This window comes from Phoenix dactylifera, chromosome 12 (assembly GCF_051530095.1).
Source record: "Phoenix dactylifera cultivar Ajwa chromosome 12, Ajwa_hap1_PhDact_Kaust_v1.1, whole genome shotgun sequence".
In the NCBI taxonomy this organism is placed as follows: domain Eukaryota; kingdom Viridiplantae; phylum Streptophyta; class Magnoliopsida; order Arecales; family Arecaceae; genus Phoenix; species Phoenix dactylifera.
Window position 1 is genome coordinate 18983487 of NC_143201.1, and position 21038 is coordinate 19004524.

The following is a 21038-nucleotide window of genomic DNA, read 5'->3' on the forward strand; positions in this document are numbered from 1 at the left end:
TCTTCCCCACGAATAACTAATGTGGGACTAAACACACACTTGCACGGGTCTTCACGTTCTCCTCTTGTTTAAGTCCTGATGTCTTCGTCAGGTTAAGAGTCCAAATCTATTCAAATCGAATCACAAGCACTATGATCGGCCCATGGTCTTTTCAATGAGCTCGTACTCCAGTGTTCCTTAGTTCGTATAGGCTATCGGCCGGATCCGCTCTGATGTCATTTGTCACAACCTGATATTTCGTCCAAAAAGACTAGTCGGAATGTATTTTTTAGATTTCTTAGTTTTGTATAAGTACAGTGAATAACCGATGTGCGGTTAAACACATGCTTGCATGGTTTCTAAAAAATATGTAAAAGACGGCTTGGGATTATTGTGTTTCAGTTACATGTTGGAATGTTTGGAAGGTGTGAAATGGCAGAGTACTTTGTTTTGAAGCAAATTCTCACAGCATTAGTGCCTAACAAGGTTATTCGCCTCCTGGAGTTAGAATGTAAATAGCTGCCTTCTTGTGTCCTGAGGGTAATAATGGCCAGAGCTCTGTCTCGAAGCATAGGCATAGTTTACACTCTCATGCAAGCAGTATCGGTTTGGTATTGCTGCTGCCTCCCTGCGCCTTCGTGTTCTTCTTTTGTAATGCATTCCGGGTGGTCATACCTCCCGCTTCATCCAAAAATTAATAAAAAAAATGGCACTAATATTACTTCGGCTTTCCAAGGATTCAGTAAAACAAGCTACTTGAAATAGCTAACAATTAAAGTACCTCAAAATGAACAATCTTTTCAGATTCAGTTATTTTTATTACCGATAAAACCAAACCAAGGGGAATGTATCAAGAAAAAACCAAACCAATGGGAAGAATGAAAACTTTTTCGAGAGAAGTCACTGTAAATAGATGGGAACTTCTTTTTGAAGGATCAAAGCTTCTATTGATGTCTCTACAAGGGAGAAGTTATTGGAGGTTAGAGGCTAAAATAGCAAAATTTCTAATTTGATGGCACCATGGGAATATTGATGGACCATTTTGAAGGCTTGAGACAGACGGAAGGAAAGTTGATTAGAAGAACACGAGTCGAAGGGTGGGAAGAGGATGTGAAAATGGTTTGGAAAAATAGAGTGACGAGCCAAACTGCCCAACTAGAACACCTTCAAGGGTGTAATTGTTATCCAAATAAGAAAGAGTAATGAATTATTTATTCCATCATTGGTGAGGTTTGTTTGTCCTAGCCACTAAAATTAAGAAGATTTCTTGGGGTTTTGGATCAAAGATAAAGGATTATATTGTCAAAATTCCTTGTTCGGACACATCCCTTTTATATTCTTTACTATATTTTTGTTAACCATGTCAAATGATCTTGCGCTGGACAAGTAAACACCACTTGCTTCTCTCTCCTATGCCCTATTTGTTTGAAAATTCTAGAATCACACCCCAAACCCCAAATCTTAATTCTAGCCCTACCTTCTGCATCGTAGCCCCCATCATTTCTTTTAGTGTGGATCACGATCCATGAAAAGAATTTTAGAGGAGTCAGGTTGGGGTCAACTATGATTCGGACCTAAATCGAAATATTCAAGTTTGAGACAGGATCGGATTAGGTCAAGTTTGCAAGTTAAGTACCTAACTTTTTCTATAACTAAAATATAATAATTTATAATTAAAATACAAATTCACTAAAAATTTAAAGAAAACTAAAAGGAGCCTACTTAAATATTAATTTTGATTCAAAAAATTTTAACAACCAAGTAATTGATTATTCTAAAAATTACAAACTATGATTTTTAACATATATATATATATATATTGATATACTTGAAAGTATTAAAAATAATAATACACCAAAAGAAATAATTAAATATGAATGTTAAAATATTATTTAAGTGCAAATAAATAAGAAGAGATTTTGCTGCTATGAAAAAGAGAAATTAATTTAAATAAAAATTTGTTCCAAGAATTCAAAAATATATTTACAGGAAAGAAGGAGATTTATATAATTTAGATTTTTTATTTGCACCCTCAAATATGAATAGAGTAGCATCTGATTTTGGAAACGGGCTGGGTCACGGTTGGCCGCATTCACATTCGTAGAATATGAGATGCCGTTAAAAGAAAAAAAAAAAGAAAAAAAAAGAAAAAAAAAAAAAGAAAAAAGAAAAGAAGAAAAGAAGAAAAATAAAAAAAAGACACCTGTGCATTCTATTTTATTTATTTTGTTAAGCACGTGAGAACATAAAACTCCATCCCTCCCCCTCTCTCGGCAAGGACCCTCCGCTCGTTTCTCTCTCCTTCGCTGCCCTGTCCGGAATATAGGGCACCAGAATCCCGTTCCAAACCCTAGCGCTAACCCTCGCCGATTCGTCCGGCGTCCGGAGTGATTGTGGCGGTAGATAACCTACCTGGCTTCAGTTCCTCGCCGTCGGGGATCAGAGAAACCCTTGTCCTAACCCTAGCTTGGCGATGTCTTCTTCTTCGGGGCAGCCGCAGTTCCGGTACACGCAGACGCCATCGAAGGTACTGCACCTCCGGAACATGCCATGGGAGTGCACGGATGAGGAGCTGATCGAGCTCTGCAAGCCGTTCGGAAAGATCGTCAACACCAAGTGCAACGTCGGAGCCAGCCGCAACCAGGCCTTTGTCGAGTTTGTGAGGATTGGAGCCCTAATTTCTTCGTCTTCTTTGATTTCTCGTGTTTTCAGGATGAAATTCTATTATAATCTTCAGATTGTTAAAGCAAAAAGCTCATTTTGAATTTGCCTTACAAGTTTATGTTTATGACTGCTGATGGTTTGATGTAGGTTTATTTGTTGGTTTCTTCTCTATATATGATGAAATCGGTAATATGGTGTTGGGACGGGGAAAAGCTGGTTTAGGGACATGGTTTTGAGTGATAGGGGTTCAGTGAAGTTGTTCGTCCTCATGCTTTTGGGAGATTATGTGATTGGATCTCAGATTAGATATGCAATAATTTCTGAAGTTAGTTGTGCTGGCATTCTGACGAAAAGACAAAAAATTGAGGGATTCATCGGATGCAATATTGTAGAATTAGACACTCAAGAAGGATATATGATTACAAAAAAAATTTATTTTGTGAATGATGTCTAAGGAGGGCTAACTATTTTAAAAGATCCAAAATGGATTGAAAAGTACATTTTTTTGATGACTTTGTGCTCTTGCAAAGTAGGAGATTCGTCCATGGTTGCGTGGATTTTCCTATGGTATTTGATGAATTTAGCATGGGTTCAGAGGACGAATTTGATGTTAAGTAGGCGTGAGGCAGTCATTGCACTTGCATGGGTCAAATTATTTGTCAATGATTATCCCAGTTTCCATTTCTCTTTTGACTATTTTGGATGTTGAGGGAGAATTTGTTAGCAGTCTTAAAGGATTTACCATGAAGGATGTGTGGATGGGAGCATGAACTCTTACTACATTGATGCATAATAACTTACATGTGGTTTAGTGAAAAATATAATTACATTTGTTTTGTCTAAAGTCATGATTAGGTACTTTTTGCGGTTATTGCTAGTTGACTCAAATTGCAATAAATGTTAGGGGAGAGCATACCATGAAGTGGATTATCCTTACAATGATTATTGGGTTTCTGAAAAAGTTTTGGAGGGCATTGGGGCTTTTGGTATATTTTCTTTGATGATGGCCGTGAGAAAGCTATTACTGTGCTTAAAGAAAGGTAAACCGATGTTTCTTTTTTTTTTAATGTACTCTGTTATTGGACTTGTTTTGTGGGGATAGTGATTTGAGAGTATCATGTGCATATTAATGTGTTTGATTTGACAAATATGAAAAAAGATAGGAACGTAAGAACTATATTATCATGTTTTATATTTATACTATCATGCTTAAATTATTGGACCTTGAGTTATTTTTCTCTTATGGACCAATAAGATAAAAAACTAACAATGGTCTGCGAAGTATTTAACCTTATTTCTCTGATGTGCGATAAAACCTTTATAATTTTGCTTCACAAAATTTTCTAAAATCTCCCCATCCCAATCGCCAATCCTTATGTATTGCACTTTTGTTCCTTTTTTTTGTCTTTTTATGAGTGGTGAAGATTCATTTTAATGAAGCATAAATGGTGGATATGAAGTTGTTAACATTAGGAAATAAGGCGATCAGTAGTTGGATCAGTAGTTGGCATTGAGAAATATGGTTTGACCCAAAAACCATATTTTTAAGTCATGTACAATAATAGGGGCATCGCTCTTAATGACTGCCTGAGATAAGATAGAGTAATCTCCTATTATTTGAGAGTTTTAAATTTTTGAACATATCCTATTTGTCACATTTCCTCACTAGATTGCAATTTTTAATTTTTTTGAAATAGACTTTATAAGAGTACATGTTTAGCCATGGCAAGGAATTGTACATATTTACAATATCATGACCTCTACGGTACGTGTTGCACATTCTCCTATGTTACAGCATGTTTGTGCGGTGTGTATGCTGTTGCTTGTGCTTTACAAAAAGAGAAAGCAAAGCCAGAAGCTATGTTTTCTAGCTTCTCCTAAAGGTGTTTTTCTGACCTTTTCTTCTTATAAATGCATTTTTTCTGATGTTGTTACCAGACTTTTTTTTTTGAAAGTGCTTTTTTACTTTAAAAATCAAGAAGCAATTTTTAAATTGATGCCATACATGCCCAACATTCTGCAATTAGGTACTTTTACATGGATTTTAAAGCAGCAAACAGCCTGATTAAAAGAAAAGTCGTGCTTGGTGATGCTCAATAAAAGTACTTCTCACATGACCGGATGTCAGAAAACCTTTTCTAGGAGAGGCTAGAAAAACCATTTTTTGTTTTTTGTGAGTAAGCAGGGAAAAAAACTTTTGGCTTATGCTTATGGGGATCACCTACTTTGTATTCATAAATATAGTGAGCTTGCTCTGGTTTATTAAAGAAACAAATGGATCGAGTAATCTTAAATTTTATTGACTAGAGATGGGTCCCATCCAAACCTAAAACATGATTTTTTGGGCCATCTGGATGTCCTTGATTTAAACCAAAATTGCAACAAAGTTGAACCAAGACTCCAAAAGTTTGATCCAGAGCAGCGAAATTTAATAAACTTAATTGTGTTTCTGCATTACATGTTACCAAACACAAGATAAGGGCAAAAGTGCTTCCATTGAATGCACTTCTGTAGAAGTGCTTTATAAAAGGCCCTTTTGAAAATGCAAAAGCAATGTGAAACATTCCAATCACAAGTCATTAACCACTCGATTCATTTTTCTACAAATCGCCAAAATCATGCCTGTCTACTCTGATATCATGCCAACCATTATGTGTGTGTGTAATATCATGCCAACCGTGATATTTCTATGATGGAAACACCTAAAATTTCTCCTCCTATTTGCATTGACTTCCTGTCTGCATTGACATACATAACACATGTGCTCACTTTCTCTAATATGCAACCAGGAGATTCACCTCACTTTCTAATTCTTTCATACTTCATTATTTCAGAAATAATTTGTGTGTAGAATTGTTCTTATCTCATTCAATAGACGAGGGGACAAAAACAATTTATGGGATACAATACCATTTTGGTGTTGGGATGTGATATCTTTCTGGTTGTCTAGATTATTGCCAATCCAGAAGATAGCAGAACAAACATATACTCACAAGTAAATGATGTTCTTTTGGATTCAATTTTAATTGTTCCTATTATGAGGGAAGAAAAAAAAATGAAGTGTTTATATATCCATGGGGAGTAAATTTTTTAAATTGATTTTTCTGATATTTTTTGTTTGTAGTGCCCTCATTTTTTCTTTACATTTTGTATGTACGTTCCTTTTTCCTAGTCTTCTTTTAAAACAATTTTTTCCCTTTGGTTAGGAAAGATTGACATGAACAAGTCAATCAAGTTTGTGGCTGTATATTTTCTTCTTTGTTTCCTCCCCATTTTATAGTTTTCACTTTTCTACTGTGATCTTTTGTAAATGAAAATTCTGTTTTAGATCTTTAAGAAGATGATGAAGTATGAAGAAAAAGCTTGTTTGGAGTTTTCACAATCGAAACAAATATGAAAGTTATTACTTTTTACTAAAAACATATAAGATTTTTTTATTCACATGCATTGCATGTCCCATTATCATTTTTACATAAAAATAAATAGATACTTGGGGACTCTGACCCTTATGGGCTCTATCCGAGCTGTACATTGTCTAAGATATACAAGATGTGGGCACTGTTGCTGTATGGTATTGTCATTTTATTGGTGGGTTTATATCATTAATGTTGTTATGGAAGTGCAGGCTGCCTGCAAACTTAGACTATGATAACTGCAAATGATTTACGAGTTTGATTTTTTTGAAACAATCTGGGCGGTGAATCTAACAGAAAAGGGTGATTGTTCCTTTGATTTATTGATGAGGAATGAAATGTTGTCTAATACTAGATTAATTTCTCAGCAAGATTGGGCATGAAAAACTTAGTAAATTAACCAGGCAAATCTAGGCAAACTAGAATTCAATTCAATAGTTTTCTGGGTAGTGGACCTTGTGGTCCCCCTCCTGTTTGTAAATTCCCTAACTATCCTACATGTATGGTGATTAAATGAGTCTACATTCATATACTTACTGAAAGTCTAGTTTTATGCGCCTGTCACTTCCTTCTAGGAGGATTGATTAAGCTTCTTAAAATAAACTATATTCAGTACAGGTTTTTGTGGCTTATCCAGAAATTTATATATCAAAGCCTTTCTCTTTATTTTTGGTACTCATCTCAAATATTAGGAAGCTGTTACTGTTTTGCATTTCATATCTTCTGCAATTAGGATTGTTCATTCGCTTCGTGTTTCTTAGCAATATATGTAGAAAGCATGTAAAATTTAGTCTCTAAAGCACATGTCTGACCATTTTCTTGTACAACTAATCTTCCTCCTTTCAGGCAGAACTTAATCAGGCCATTTCGATGGTTTCATATTATGCCTCTTCATCCGAGCCTGCGAAAGTTCGTGGCAAAACTGTTTATATCCAATACTCGAATAGGCAAGAAATTGTTAACAATAAGAGCTCTGGAGATGTTGTTGGAAATGTCTTGCTGGTTACTTTAGAGGGTGTTGAACCTGGTGATGTCAGCATAGATGTTATTCATTTGGTGAGCTCTGTATTTACAATCATGTCTTTATTTTGAAACTGTTTAGAGGCATTTCATGTTATTGATTTTCGTGTTTAAGTACTGAAATATTTTAGTTGATATTTAATAAAGCAGAAGAAATTGAAGTGAACTTTGGCTGATGTTTTAATTGTAGATTAGAGCTGATATTTGCTTAATTTTTTGACTTCTAGTAACATACTCTGCATGGGTCAGCAGGTCCATGCTAGCACGGAGAAAATCTCGTTATCAACATCTGCATGCGGAGAGATGCCATGTTTGTTTTGCTATCTCTTTCTCATGACTGTTCTATTCTGATTTTTTTGGATCTTAATTTTGAACTAAAGGTGCTTTCTGGTTGTTTTTGACCATCATGCTTAACTCAAGTTGTAGGGGACATTTAGTTTGTTTATCAAAGTTGTTTTTGGAGGTTAAACTGTCTTTCTGATTTTTGATACATCTGCTGGATCTCTTTCTGATTTATATGTTTTCTTTTTTGTGGTAATTTTTAGAATTGGGTTAGGTATTAAGAACACCGTCTGATTAGTAATACGATTTGATGACCTTTTCTGTTTTTAAGGCGTTATTTTTCTTTGCCCTCTTTATTTTATTCTCATTTAATTTGCTTTTTTGGAGGCAGTGGGTAAATATGGTCCATGCATCATTGTCATCTTTTTAAGTATATATTGCACAATTTTTGATACCACTGGAGTTGTGATGAATGCCATGCTCTAACATACAGGTGCTGTTCTGCACTTTATATGAGATCAGTTAATCGATTTCAATGGGATCTAATGTTTTCTCATGTTTATATTTTCTTTATTTTTTTTTAATTTTGTGTATGAATCTCATTGGATTGTGTATCAGGTATTCTCTGCCTTTGGCTTTGTTCACAAAATTGCCACCTTTGAAAAGGCTGCTGGTTTTCAGGTTATTAATAGTTTGCTCATCTTATTCAGATTTTTTTTTTCTTTAATTGTATTTTAGGGTTGAAACTTATTGAGGTCTTCGTATTCTTTTTGATAGGCATTGATCCAGTTCAGTGATGCGGCAACTGCCACAGCAGCAAGAGATGCTTTGGATGGAAGAAGCATCCCAAGGTTGCATCCTTTGTTTACTATTATCTTCTGCTTGGAAGAAACAATTTATTATTATTATGGTTATTATTATTAATATTACAATTTATAATTAGTCCTATAAATTTTAAAATTACTGATTGAACTCATATGGTTTGTAGATACTTACTTCCAGAGCATGTCACCTCTTGCCACTTGCGAATTTCATTTTCTGCACACACGGATCTTAATATCAAGTTCCAGTCACACCGCAGCAGGTATGCACACAAACTTGCAGCCATACTATAATCATCAGATAACTTCATTAATATTATTTGCTTGAATTGCTTTTTTGATGCCTCAGAAACCTTAATATACTGTGTCATCAGCCACATTGGCTGCTTTTGTCTATTCTTGTATAAGAACTAGAGAAGGCAGCCCCCAAGATAACAGATGTCTTTTATTCTATTTGTAATCTCTCATCTCATGATTGCAATATTTATGCAGCTTTTGAATGTACCGAAGGACATAATTAAAGACTATTATGTGTAATGTTTACAGTTATGCATCGCAGAACATGATTAAGATCCTGTTATGTATCACTTCTAGAATTAAACTGGAAAGAAAAGTGATTCTTCTGTTTCTGATATAAACCATTTATCTTTATAACTTAAATTAATTGTAGCCATTCTGCTCGCCTTTTTTTTCCCTTGGAATACATTTGTTATGATGGCTTAATCATCTTTTTCTCCCTGGATTCATGCCAAAAGGGTGATGTTTACTCATGATCTGTAAGTGGGTCATATGTTTTGAGGTTATTACTTATTCAGCATTATGATTCATGTTAGTTGTATGTCATGGATGAAACCTTATGACATCTGCATGAAATGTTGGTGTTTGCACAACCATGGCTAATAGATAGTTTTCCTTTTTCATTCTTCTTTTTTCAAATTGTGCAAAACACATGGTATTAAGGTTGCATGTATCTTATATAATACATTTGATACGATGATGTTCTACACAATAAATGAAAAAATAGTTATGGATTAGGTAATTTAAAAAAATGATTCTGTTTTTACTTCATAATTAGCAAAGTTAGCTGATTATTTGTTTAGTGCTGGCCTGTACTATGTAGACTAGGTGGTTTTGACTAAATGCCACAAAAATATTTCGTTGAAAGCTATATCATAGAATAGTTCCTAGCGGCATCTGTGGCTTGCAGCCTTCCACCATCAATTTGAATAGTCTATTTTTGAATGGAGATATTAGTAACTATTATCATACCCAAGGCTTAAAGTCTTGGCTGAAAATTGATCAACTGACCTCAGAAACTTGGTTTTTGTAAGTTTTGGTCAATTTTAGCTGAAGCTAACTTGGTCCAGTTTCAGTGGTCTTCAGTGGCCCTTAGTTGCTGGAATCTTCTATCTAGGGTAATGCACCCATTTTTTATCTTCCCAAAGCTCGAACCTATGGCCGCTTCTTAAGCAGTTCTTAGTGATTCTAAAATATCCATCTCCCTGCATCCAAACCTGCACCTGCTTCCAAATCCGCTTGCAATTCTGACAATAAGATTTTGGCTGAAATTGACCACAACTAACAACATTTGCTTTTTTAAAAGTCTTGTTTTGGTGTTTACTATCATTTATTTTTTTAAAATTTCTTTGAGCATGTAGGGTATAGAATTAGGGTTGTCAAATGTCCGCGCTGTTCACGAGCTGGCTCGTGTTAGGCTTGGAATTCAGCTTGAGCTTGGCTCCTCCATGCCATCCTCTTTTATATATAAGTCAAGTGAGGGAGAGTTGTTCACGAGTTGTTCAGCGAACAAGTCGAGCTCGACCTAGGTTTCGAGCTCATTTATATATTACAATATTTGTTATATTATTGATATATTAATATATATTATTTATTCATTAATAAATGGTAGATAATTAATTGTTGAATTATAATCCAATGGTCAAGTAGCTAACTTGTTTAGCCATTTGTTGGATTAAATTTGAACAGTCAGAATATATTATGGTTATGAGGGAAGCCCAAAAACTCTCCCTCACCCACGTAGCTGCCATCCTCTTCTTTCCCATTCTCATTGGTCACTACAGCACCCACTCTATAGCTCCTATCACTACCAGCCTACCATTGCGTCTCCTCCATGCTACCCACTGGCCACCACCGTCACCAGGCACTCACTGGCTATCAGATCTCACTGGCCACAATCCTGATTCCCTGCACCAACTTATCCCCTTCCTGGTGAACCAACACCATAACCCGAAGGTTTACAAGGGCCTGTTGCCAACCTCCTGCTGCTTGCCCCTTTGCTGCTTCCTCCCCCCTTGGTGGCTATATTAGATGCCCGCTCCTCCTTCTTGCCCCACTACATGCATCGCCTCCTCCCTACGTCGCCACCCGTTCCAGCTCCTGTCGACGGTGGCAAGAGTCACCACCCAGCGACCCCCTCCACCACTATGTCCATGATGACAACTTCCCCCCTCTGACATTGGTGACTGCGTTGGCCTCATGGATGTCGAATCAACAACGACCAAGTGGTCGATAACTTCTTGAGCATCCTATGCTTCCTTTGCCATCTCTGCTTCCTCCATAACTTCTAGGACCACAGGAGGCTGACAACAGTGACAGTGTGAGGTTGAGTTTAGTAAGGCTGTGAGGGTGAATCTACAGCCGTGATTAGGGTGAGGTGAGTTGATTCTATTTCCAAACAGTGTGCCAAGCTTGAGGTGGCTTGATTATCTGTGTGAGCTGAGCTCGACCTAGGTTTTCTTAGCTTGACTCGAGCTCGAGCTGACCCTGTATAAATTTGAGCCGAGCTCGAACAGGGTCTAGCTGACTCCTGCTCATCTCGTTTACACCCCTATATACAATATACTCTTTTTTCCTCGAATGTTCTTCCTTTTTCTTGAGTTAAAAGAAGGATGGACAATAAACATAACATTTGACAGGCTGAGGGCTCTGCAAAGGTCTTTGACAGTACTTTATAAAGACTAATTCAAACAATTATGTGCAAGACAATGACCATGATTCTCAACATTAACTTCGTTTTGCTTTAATAAATAAATAAAATATTCTATTACGGTATGCATTTAATAAAATAACAACTTGACTTCAGAATAAGATAAATAGATCCTGAAATTCAATATATTTGTGAGTATTGCTAATAAATGACAGAAAAGATCTGAATAGTTTCAAAATTGCTAAATGCAATAAATTTTCGAACAACTGAATTTCAATAAGTAAATAATATTTATTCACAATACAAAATACCATATGAATTTCAATAGCATGCAATAACAACTTCAGCTCAAAACCATGGAAACTGCATGGATAAAGAGCCACCAAAACATTAACATCAGATGCTTCAGAATATTGCGTAACAACTTCTCTTAGCTTGTTTTATTTTTCTTCTATCTTGCCAATCTGTTTTTGAGAATCTTTCCATATTGTTAAGCAGAACTCTCAAACTTAGAGTAGAACTGCCAAAACCATCGAAACAGCCGAATTGAGAACTCCACAAGTCCAAGAAATCAGAGCTGAAATCAAGTTTTCAAACCTTGATCATGGCTAATGGGGCATATTTTTTAAAGGGTTTTTTGCATAGATACCCTTCTAAATATCAGATTTTGCATGAATACCCTTCCAAAATTGATATTTGCATGTATACCCTCGTAAAACTTTGTTATTGTATAAATATCCCTAATATAACGGTTGTTTTAATGGTGTTAAAAAAAATCGTATTTATATTAATTAAAAATAAAATTAAAAATTGAAATTACGTTATTATCCTTACTCCCCTCCGCCCCCCCCTGCCCCGCCCCCCCCACGCCCGGCTTCCCCAACCAACCCCCCGCGGGCGTTCGCGATGGCGAGATCCCGATCCCGCAGGCCATGGCGAGCGAGAGTGGCCCGAGATCGCGATGTAGCTCGCTCACGGTCTCCTTCCTCCTTCCTCCCTGTTCTGTAACCCAATAGACGATAAACAAAAATTTTTCTGGGTTCTAAATCCATCCCCTCCAAAGACGCGATCCATCTTTCAAATCTTCAAAAACTCTCCTATCTATTGATCATAAAAAAGGTATTTCAATGTCATCTTGCCCTCTCTTCTCTTTCGTTGATTTATACTATTTTTCTTCTATTAATCCGAACCAAAAAAAATCATTACAAGTAATAGTCTCCTCTTCAAGTAAATTTCTATATCATCTTGCATCATTGCATGAGAGGGTGCAAATTGTTTTGAGTTAATTGGCAGCACCAGACCAAGTCGTTGCGCCCCTCCTCCAAAAGAAAGATTCGCAAGGTTCAGAACTTGGGAGATGTTCTTCTATGTATGCGGGACCTGTGTAATTCTAATAGAGGGGGCTTGAATTTTCCCAGGTGGTTGAAATAAACTTCATTCCTTTCTCTTAACAGAGACCCGAAGCTTTTAATGCAAGACATAGATTGAAGGAAAGCGAGAACACTTTGTAGGCATTTGGACCCGGATCAAAAGAAAGTTCCTTTCAGCTGTTTGACAATGTGGAGGCTGTTTTTGAGTTTAATGCATAGAAGAATATAACCATTTATACTTGTGTCCTGCAAGAAAGCGATCCATATTAATTATCACGCAAAGCTACCATACCTCTTATTATGATATTAATCCCATCATCAGATCAATTACAGGAGGTAAATCTAGATACAGCCAATTTGTAAATCCTATTGTATATTTTTGTTATATTCATGATAAAGAAACAGGCCTTTAGTCATAGAACCAAATGCATTTCCTAATAAATATTGGATTATAAAGGCTATCACATTAATTAATGTATCTAAATTTTTTTCATCTACTAGGATTTGTTTTTGCGTATATACCCTTCTAAATATAGAAAATTGTATGAATATCCTTGTAAAGTTACTATTTGCTTGTATACCCTTATAAAAATTTATATTTGCATGCCTACCCATTGAGGGTATTTTAGTCATTTTAATTTGAAACCGTTAATTTTTTAGCAGCATTAGATGGTATGGGTACATATGCAAAAATAAGAATAAAAAAGGGTAGAATAGCAAAACAAGTATTTTACGATGGTATACATGCAAATATCAATTTTAGAAGGGTATTCACGCAAAATCCGATATTTAGAAGGGTATTCATGCAAAAAACCCTTTTTTAAATTTATGCATCTTTTCGGTTTCCTACTGCTTTTAAACAATTTGCATTCGACCATATATTCTTTTTTCAATAAGCTGTGGCTATCGATTATGTTTTTTTATTAGTCAACAATTTCAGTGTTTGACCCCATATATATATTTTTAAAATAAGATATGGCCATCGATTATGCTTTTTTATTACTCAACAATTTGTATCTTCTATCATGCACATGGTTGTTTACCTTGTATCTAGTTGCCATCGTGTGAGAAGTTTTCTTCAAAGAAATTGCTTCTGTTTTATGGCTTTAAGTCTTGTTTCAGTGGAGTTCTTATTTTTTAACTATATTTTAAATAATTTTTTTTGTATTTTGGGTTGCATATTTGGAGTCCTTATAGCATTAGGATATGAGTTGTGCATGCTTACCTTCATTTTAACTATTTATTTCAGGGAACTTTTAAGTTGATTTGACTCCATATTGCACGTTGAATGAAAATCATAATATGACACTGTATTTTAATTGTTGATTGTGCAGGGATTACACAAATCCTTACCTTCCCGTGAACCCTTCTGCTATTGAGGGTACATTACAGGTTGGATCCTATTTTGCAGAAGATCCATTATTATCTATTGTTTAATTTTGATGTCCACTGAGCATCTATCTTCAGCCTGTAGTAGGTCCTGATGGAAAGAAAAAGGAGCCAGAGAGTAATGTTCTTCTTGCTTCCATTGAGAATATGCAATATGCTGTGACAGTTGATGCTCTTCACACTGTAAGATATTTCATTCTTGTCATTCTTTTCTTCTTTATGTGTATCAAATAATCACTACAGTTAACTTGGCACTGTCATTTCAGGTTTTCTCAACATTTGGTACTGTTCAGAAAATTGCAATATTTGAGAAGAATGGTGGAATGCAGGCTTTAATTCAATATCCTGGTAGGAAGTGTCTTGCTGATCAATTTTTTTGTACTTTTTATTTCAATCCTGTTTTTTTATGCTGCATTGTAGGTTGAAAGCTTTCACAGACATAGAGTTTATGTTTTGCTGTGTTATCGGAATATCTGGATGAGTTTTTTTTAATGATTATTCTTTTAACATCATGGAAGTGTGGATAAGGATCCTTCATGTGGGTTCCAGATACGTCGCAATGGTATGCTACACTCATTTTCATGCTCGGGCTTTGTTTTATTAATATCACCGGGAGATGCAGGTTATTGAAAATTATTTTGTAAAAGAAGTAGCCTCCAGTTACCTGCCCTCTATGGTTGTGGCACCACTCAACTCCACTTGGTGGTGGGTGGGGGCAGTTGGTTGGTATAGTTCAGTTCCCAAAAGGGAAATCGGAAGATGTAATGCAAGTCTGTAAGTAAATAATATTAGGCCAAATCTCTTAAAATACAGAGGGACAATCCAACTTGTTTATGACCAGAAACTTGCTCGGTCTTACCTAGAGTTCGTGAAAAATTTTCTTTCTGGAAAGTAAGCATGACTTTTAATTTGTTCCTTTGTGTGCACTTATCGAACTGCATAACTGCTGATTTAGCTTGATCATAACACATCATTTGTGGGTCCTTAGTGTTCACTTCTCTTTTGTAATAATGAGTTGGTTAGAGCCGACAATGCAATCTGGTCCTAATTTTACTTTCCAAATTGCAAGTATAATTTTTTTTTTTTTCAGGTTTCTGAACATCAACTGGGAATTATTTCCCTTAGACTCTTGTTGACCTGAAAATGTGTTTTAAGCATTGACAACCTTCCTTGGCATAAAACATGTGAACTAGAGGCATCTCTCATATTACTATACATACTCTGTAGTGGAGGGTTTTGTTTGGGAATATGAAGAATTTGATGTGGCTGTTATATTTGGAGCAAAAACAAAAATGGGCACAGGAAATTGATGCTGTTATTTATTGTCTTTTCAGATGTAACTACTGCAGCAGTTGCTAAAGCTGCTTTAGAGGGACATTGCATCTATGATGGTGGCTATTGTAAGCTTCATCTGTCATACTCTCATCATACTGATCTCAATGTAAAGGTATAAATGTGAATTCAAGTTATATACTGAAGCAATAAAAAATATAAGGGCATATCTTATACATGGCTTTTTAAGAAACATCATGCACTGTATGTCAGGAAAAAGGAAATCGGTTCTCTCTGCCACTTTATATGTTGTGATAGTACATTAACAAATGCTTCTTGATGCTGTTATATTTCCTTTTGCATATTGCCCCCTCTGATGTGCACATTTGCTTGTCTTCAGTCGCACAGTGACAAGAGCAGGGATTACACGATTCCTGACACTGCATTGGCAATGCCACAAGTGGCCACACTGCCTGCTGCCACTGGCTGGCAGCACGCGAGTGGCATGTTTGTTAGTAGTGTTGGCACACAAGCACCAATTCCAAATGGGCAAATGCTGGCTTGGGATCCGAGTAGACATTCAACCTATGCATCAGTTCCAGGTGCATATCCTGGGCAGACATTCATACCTTCCTCTGTTCCCCAGTACCCTACTACAGGATCCCACCCTGCTGCTCCACCTGATTCGCTTGCCGGTTCTCGACAGATAACCCACCATGGTATTCAACCAAGGCCTGCTGCTGGTTCTCCATCTGTTGGTCAGCCTCATGTATATTACTAGTAAATTGTGCCTTCTTTGACATCTTTCTCCATCTGCTGGCCTTTTCCGAGTCTACCTTGAGTCATTCTCCACCCATTTGTTGTGGTGTTATGTAACTGTTATTTTAACCTTGATTTCAAATGACTTTCGTCTATGCAGACTTAACTTGGTGTGCCTTTCATAACCTATATGTTCGCCAGTTTGTTCTATTGTGGATTTTATTTATCGGCATATGATAATAATACATGTGCTGGAGGGAAGGTATATTAGTTCAGAAGCTCTGCGGAAGGTCATGCAGAGTCTGTATTAAAAGTTAAATTGTTACTGTAGGGGCCAGCAATCAGGTATATGTGCAGTTAAACATTTTGCAGTGTGGGATCTTTTCTTTATTTCACCAGGGGAATGTGAGTGCAGAATTTATAATTGAAGTGATCAGGAACTGCACCAAATTAGTTTCCTACTTTGCAGGCATATGGCGCTAGAGCTGGGAGATACGGAGTAATGTGTAGTACGTTGAATGTGAGGTCGTAATGTTGGATGGCACAAAGCCTTGTAAACATGTACTTAATATTTCCCTCAGCTTTGTGTGAACAATATGGTTCCCATGCAAGCAGCTGATACCCAACAAATCTGGTTACCAACCGCTGGCTGACCGACCATCCTAGCAAGGTGTGGCACCTGGTGAAGGGAAGATTTAAGCTCAATGATTCTGAAATAGAAGTATTGGTTAAAATCTACTAAAGATGAGGTGATAATTAGGGTGCAATTTTTATTTATTTGTTTTATTTAGAGTTCAGGAGGGATCAAAGTCCTCACCCCCTGTAGGGTTTAAATACTGGGCAAATTTGCCAAGCCTCTAAGATAATTGCGTTCTTAGAAATTGAATCGTGCAGGTATCGGCATCAACCCTTTCTAGCAATTTGGAAGTGAGGGTTGATCTCTGGATCAGCCTATCCTCTAGTTCAGCTTTGAGATTACAGCTCAATTCTTGGTTGCCCTCTTGTAGAATGTGGTTGATGCTGTGCTCTTCCAAAGATAGCAGGGGGCACCTATCGGAGTTAAAAATGTTTTATAATTCGTGTTCCTGGTCCTCATCATGCGGGTGGAGTCCCCTTCAATCCATATCCTTTGTCTTGAGTATCTGCGTAGCAAAATGAACATCACTCCATTTTCCTCGGAGAGAGTATGTTGAAAAAAGGGGAGTCAATCTGCTAAAAATTGATTTATCCCACTCATCGGGAAGCCGTGAATCCCTTGTGGCGATCCCTTGAACGAAGCATCTCTACCATGCCACTGTCAACTCAATGAGTTTTCCCATAAGGTTTCGAATCCTTTTCATGTGGATGCTGAGTTTCTACCCTTGGTCTATTGTCACGAATAGTTCATGAGCTCTATATGTTCTTTCCGTTCGGTTAAAAATACATTTAGACTATATTTGGCATCATTCGCATTTTCAGTTCTCAGATTTTTTAAAATTAAAACCAGCTTCTAGTTTTTTGAAAATTTAAAAATTAAAATTTATTTAGTAGGTTATTAGGTTCGCATTTTGATAATTGTAGTTAGCAATGGCAAAACAATAGTGATAAGTAATTATTGTTTGTCATTATAGTTTTACTGTACCATTTTAAATTAGAATCTTAGATGGCACCTAACGTATCATACCATATCGGTGACGTACTGACATTCGGTATTGAATCGGCAAATCTTATTTTTTATAGATAATTTTATTTTTCTAAAACTTTCAAAATAAAATTTTACTATTTATAATTTTCAGTAATTAAAAAATTTTAAAAAATAAATACAGAAAATAATTTTTTAAGAAATATCTCTAATTTTATTTTTTATACTTTTTAACACATTTAATAATAGTGATGCCAAACAGCACTTTAACTAGTTAAGCTTTGCTCGACAAAGAGGACACCATCTGGCGAGCATCACAATCAAAGCCAGTCTGCCACTCCGACTCCAGCACAAATCCATTAACTGCAGCGCGGTTTTCATGGGTATCGAAACCAAGTTCAAGGGTAAAATCGGAAGAATATTTCTTCCTTTCCACCACGAAAGGTACCTTTTCATCGGGTAGTTCTATATACACCCCCCCTATTGCTCAGGACACCCCCCAAAAACCAAAAAAAAAATACCCAAACTAACCTTTAGTGTAATTACCATATTGCCCTTGAGATTTTCTCATACACCCCCCCTTCCTCCTCCTCCGTTTCGTTTTGAAAAGAAAAAAAAAACCCCCCCCTCAAACCCCCCTTAAACCCCTCGATCCATTTACATCGTTTAGGCGATCTTTGAAGGAGATTTAAGCCCCATTCGAAGCATGGACAAGCAACTAGTGATTTGGGACGAAGAATCGGCCGCAAAGGTACGTGTTCCACCTTGTTTCGAAATTTTTTTTTTTTCACGGTTCGTGCTCCGTTCGGCACTGGATCGCCGAACAAAAGGCTTCTGTTCGGCTGCACGGTGCCGAACAGAAGCCTTCTGTTCGGCTGCACGGTGCCGAACAGAAGGGTTCTGTCCGGCTCTGTGCAGCCGAACAGAAGCCTTCTGTTCGGCACTGTGCAGCCGAACAGAAGGCTTCTGGTGCCAAATCGCGTGCCGTGCTGAATTTTGTGCCGAACAGATCCTCTGATTCATTAATTCTTGGTGATAAATTATTTTATATGTAGGGCTATGCTACAACCGAATCGAGTATAATTGGATCAGAATTTGTACTGGATTACACAAGCGAATTTACAACTTACGAGGTATTATAATGTATTGTGCAATTTTGTATTAGTTTAGCGAGCTATTTTTACAACTGTGTACTTACATAAATTGTTTAATGTATAGATCTTCAAGAGTAGAGAGGACTTGTGTAATTGGTGTCGTGAAGCTGGGAGGCGAAATGGTTTTGTTGTTGTAATCAAATCATCTGATGCAGGTACCATTTCTAAGAAACCCAGAATTACGTTAGGTTGTGAGAGGGGTGGGACGTACCGAACCAAAAAAGAAAAGCGAATAAAGACTGCCTGTGGGACAAAGAAGTGTGGATGCCCTTTTGCATTAAGAGGAAAGAAATTGGATACTGCGGATGATTGGATATTACTGGTCGTATGTGGAGTGCACAATCATCCCGCTGCAGAGAATCTGGAGGGGCACTCATATGCAGGGAGATTATCTGAACAGGAGACGGAATTGTTAGTGGATATGTCGAAGAGTTTGGTTCGTCCAAAGGACATATTATCCACATTGAATGAAAGAGATGCCCTCAATGTTACGACTATCAAGACTATCTACAATGTACGTCAACGGTTTAAGGTTGCAGAGAAAGCCGGGAGGTCTGAAATGCAACATCTATTAGGTAAATTATCAGAGGCTAAATATATTGAGTGGCATAGGAATTGTACTAATACGGATGTTGTGCATGACTTATTTTGGGCACACCCTGGCAGCATTGATTTGTTCCGTGCATTTCCCCGTGTGTTGATAATGGATTGCACGTACAAGACGAATAGGTATCGTCTTCCGCTCTTAGAGATTGTGGGGGTGACATCTACTGACATGACATTTTCAGTTGCTTTTGTATACTTAAATTCTGAGGGGGAAGAAAGCTATACTTGGGCATTAGAGAGATTGCGCAGTATCATAGCTGATGATGTTTTGCCTGAGTTGATTGTTACAGATAGAGACTTGGCTTTGATGAATGCAATTCATAGAGTATTTCCTATTATTATATTATGATGATTGTCCACCATATGACAGATGGATGACTATGCCGGACATGGGTCATCTTATAGCATCCTGCTATAATGTTGTCCTATACCATCTCTCGTTGCAACAATGTCTGACCTTCCTACCTCTCCGTTCTGTGCCAGTACCTCTTCTATCCCGCAAAGATATCGCTATCGGATTCGTAAATGGAAATCATTTTGTTGAGGTACTACGTTCACAACACTTGCGAATATTTAATTTTGCTTATTTAATTTTGCTTATTTATAATTTTGTAGCTATTAATATTTTTTTATTTCTAATTTTGAAGGTGTTCTTGTTGCCGGGACATCCCGTTCCGCCAGTAGCGACCAACTGGCGAAAATATCATCTTCCTTGTGCTACCGGATGGGAAAATTCATATGAAGCACGGATTCAACAGTTCAAAGAGAGCATCTCACCTAATGTTATAATTAGCGAGACAGTAGAGTTAGATTGATTATTTATATATGTACAATTTTTGAAAGTTGTAAATTTTTTTGGGCTCTTAGAGTCATGTACTGTGAAACTCCATCATCAGCTGGGAATACATATGACAACTGGCAAACAAATCAAACAGGGGAACTAATAGACCTTTCTGATGTACAAGAACTTAACGGTGACAAGCTTGAGCAGATGATTAACACATTTGTTGGAAAAGAGGGCTCTGTGATGTTCTTGGTTAAGAGGTTAATCGGCTGCCCTCTCCTTGCAAGGCCAGGTCTTGCCACTGGCACCCTCTTAGGCTTTGCTGCCTTTTTTGGAGGGGAACTTTGTCCAGGGTCAGCTTTGATTGGAACAACATTTGGAGGTACCTCAGGGGGAGGTGGAGGCAGAACATCAGTCGTATCAGATTCAGGGTCAAACCCCCCACGGGACTCCATCTCCTCAGGGGGAGGTGGAGGCAAGACAGTAGAGTTAGATTGATTGTTTATATATGTACAATTTTTGAAACTCCATCATCAATATAAATCAAAAAATATCTGTCTTCGCATTGTTAGATTGATTGTTATGTGCACTGTTATATTTGTGTAAAATAGAACGGGCCAGGCTTTACAAAGATTACACATAAATGTACCAAAAAAATATATTTTTCATTAATATCAAAGGCTTTACAAAGATTACAAAGGCTCCATCATCAATCCCTATGACGCCATCGTCGACGCGTGTACTGCTGTACGTCCGAATGAGAGGGTCCTGGATCCGAATGAGAGGGTGCTGTACTCGGGCCAGGCTCATGACCCAGAAGTACCTGATGCATCTGAGAAATAGCATCATATAGGTGCCCGGCACCTAGTGACGTAGCCTCTGAGGGACCCATCCGTACAATGTCGGTACTGATACCGAGTGCAGCTGCATTACGCCGCCGGTGCATGTCAGCATCAT

At 37.2% G+C, this 21038-nt stretch overlaps 2 protein-coding genes and 1 long non-coding RNA gene across 4 annotated transcripts; all 3 read left to right on the forward strand.

The window, feature by feature from the left end:
- Window positions 1–2231: 2231 nt before the first annotated feature.
- LOC103700305 (polypyrimidine tract-binding protein homolog 1-like) lies at window positions 2232–16101 on the forward strand. Of its 2 annotated transcripts, none has more exons than XM_008782253.5 (10): window positions 2232–2638; window positions 6903–7112; window positions 7977–8039; window positions 8136–8209; window positions 8347–8442; window positions 13831–13888; window positions 13964–14068; window positions 14152–14233; window positions 15220–15332; window positions 15558–16101. In XM_008782253.5, exons 1-10 carry the CDS (start codon window positions 2453–2455, stop codon window positions 15936–15938), a joined length of 1368 nt encoding a protein of 455 aa, XP_008780475.2. In that variant the 5' UTR covers window positions 2232–2452; the 3' UTR covers window positions 15939–16101. The 2 variants fall into 2 exon arrangements, with proteins under 2 accessions (XP_008780475.2, XP_088564922.1); XM_088708796.2 differs by lacking the exon at window positions 2232–2638 and adding an exon at window positions 2656–3683.
- Window positions 3679–5604, forward strand: LOC148700470 (uncharacterized). The gene is made up of 2 exons (XR_015972105.2): window positions 3679–4091; window positions 4136–5604. It is a non-coding gene; the product is annotated as an uncharacterized LOC148700470 (long non-coding RNA).
- Window positions 16102–16234: 133 nt separating the features above from the next.
- On the forward strand, window positions 16235–20296 carry LOC148700471 (protein FAR1-RELATED SEQUENCE 5-like). Its single transcript, XM_089926468.1, has 4 exons — window positions 16235–18288; window positions 18593–18670; window positions 18756–19842; window positions 19945–20296. Exons 1-3 carry the CDS (start codon window positions 18244–18246, stop codon window positions 19644–19646), a joined length of 1014 nt encoding a protein of 337 aa, XP_089782594.1. The 5' UTR covers window positions 16235–18243; the 3' UTR covers window positions 19647–19842; window positions 19945–20296.
- Window positions 20297–21038: the final 742 nt, after the last annotated feature.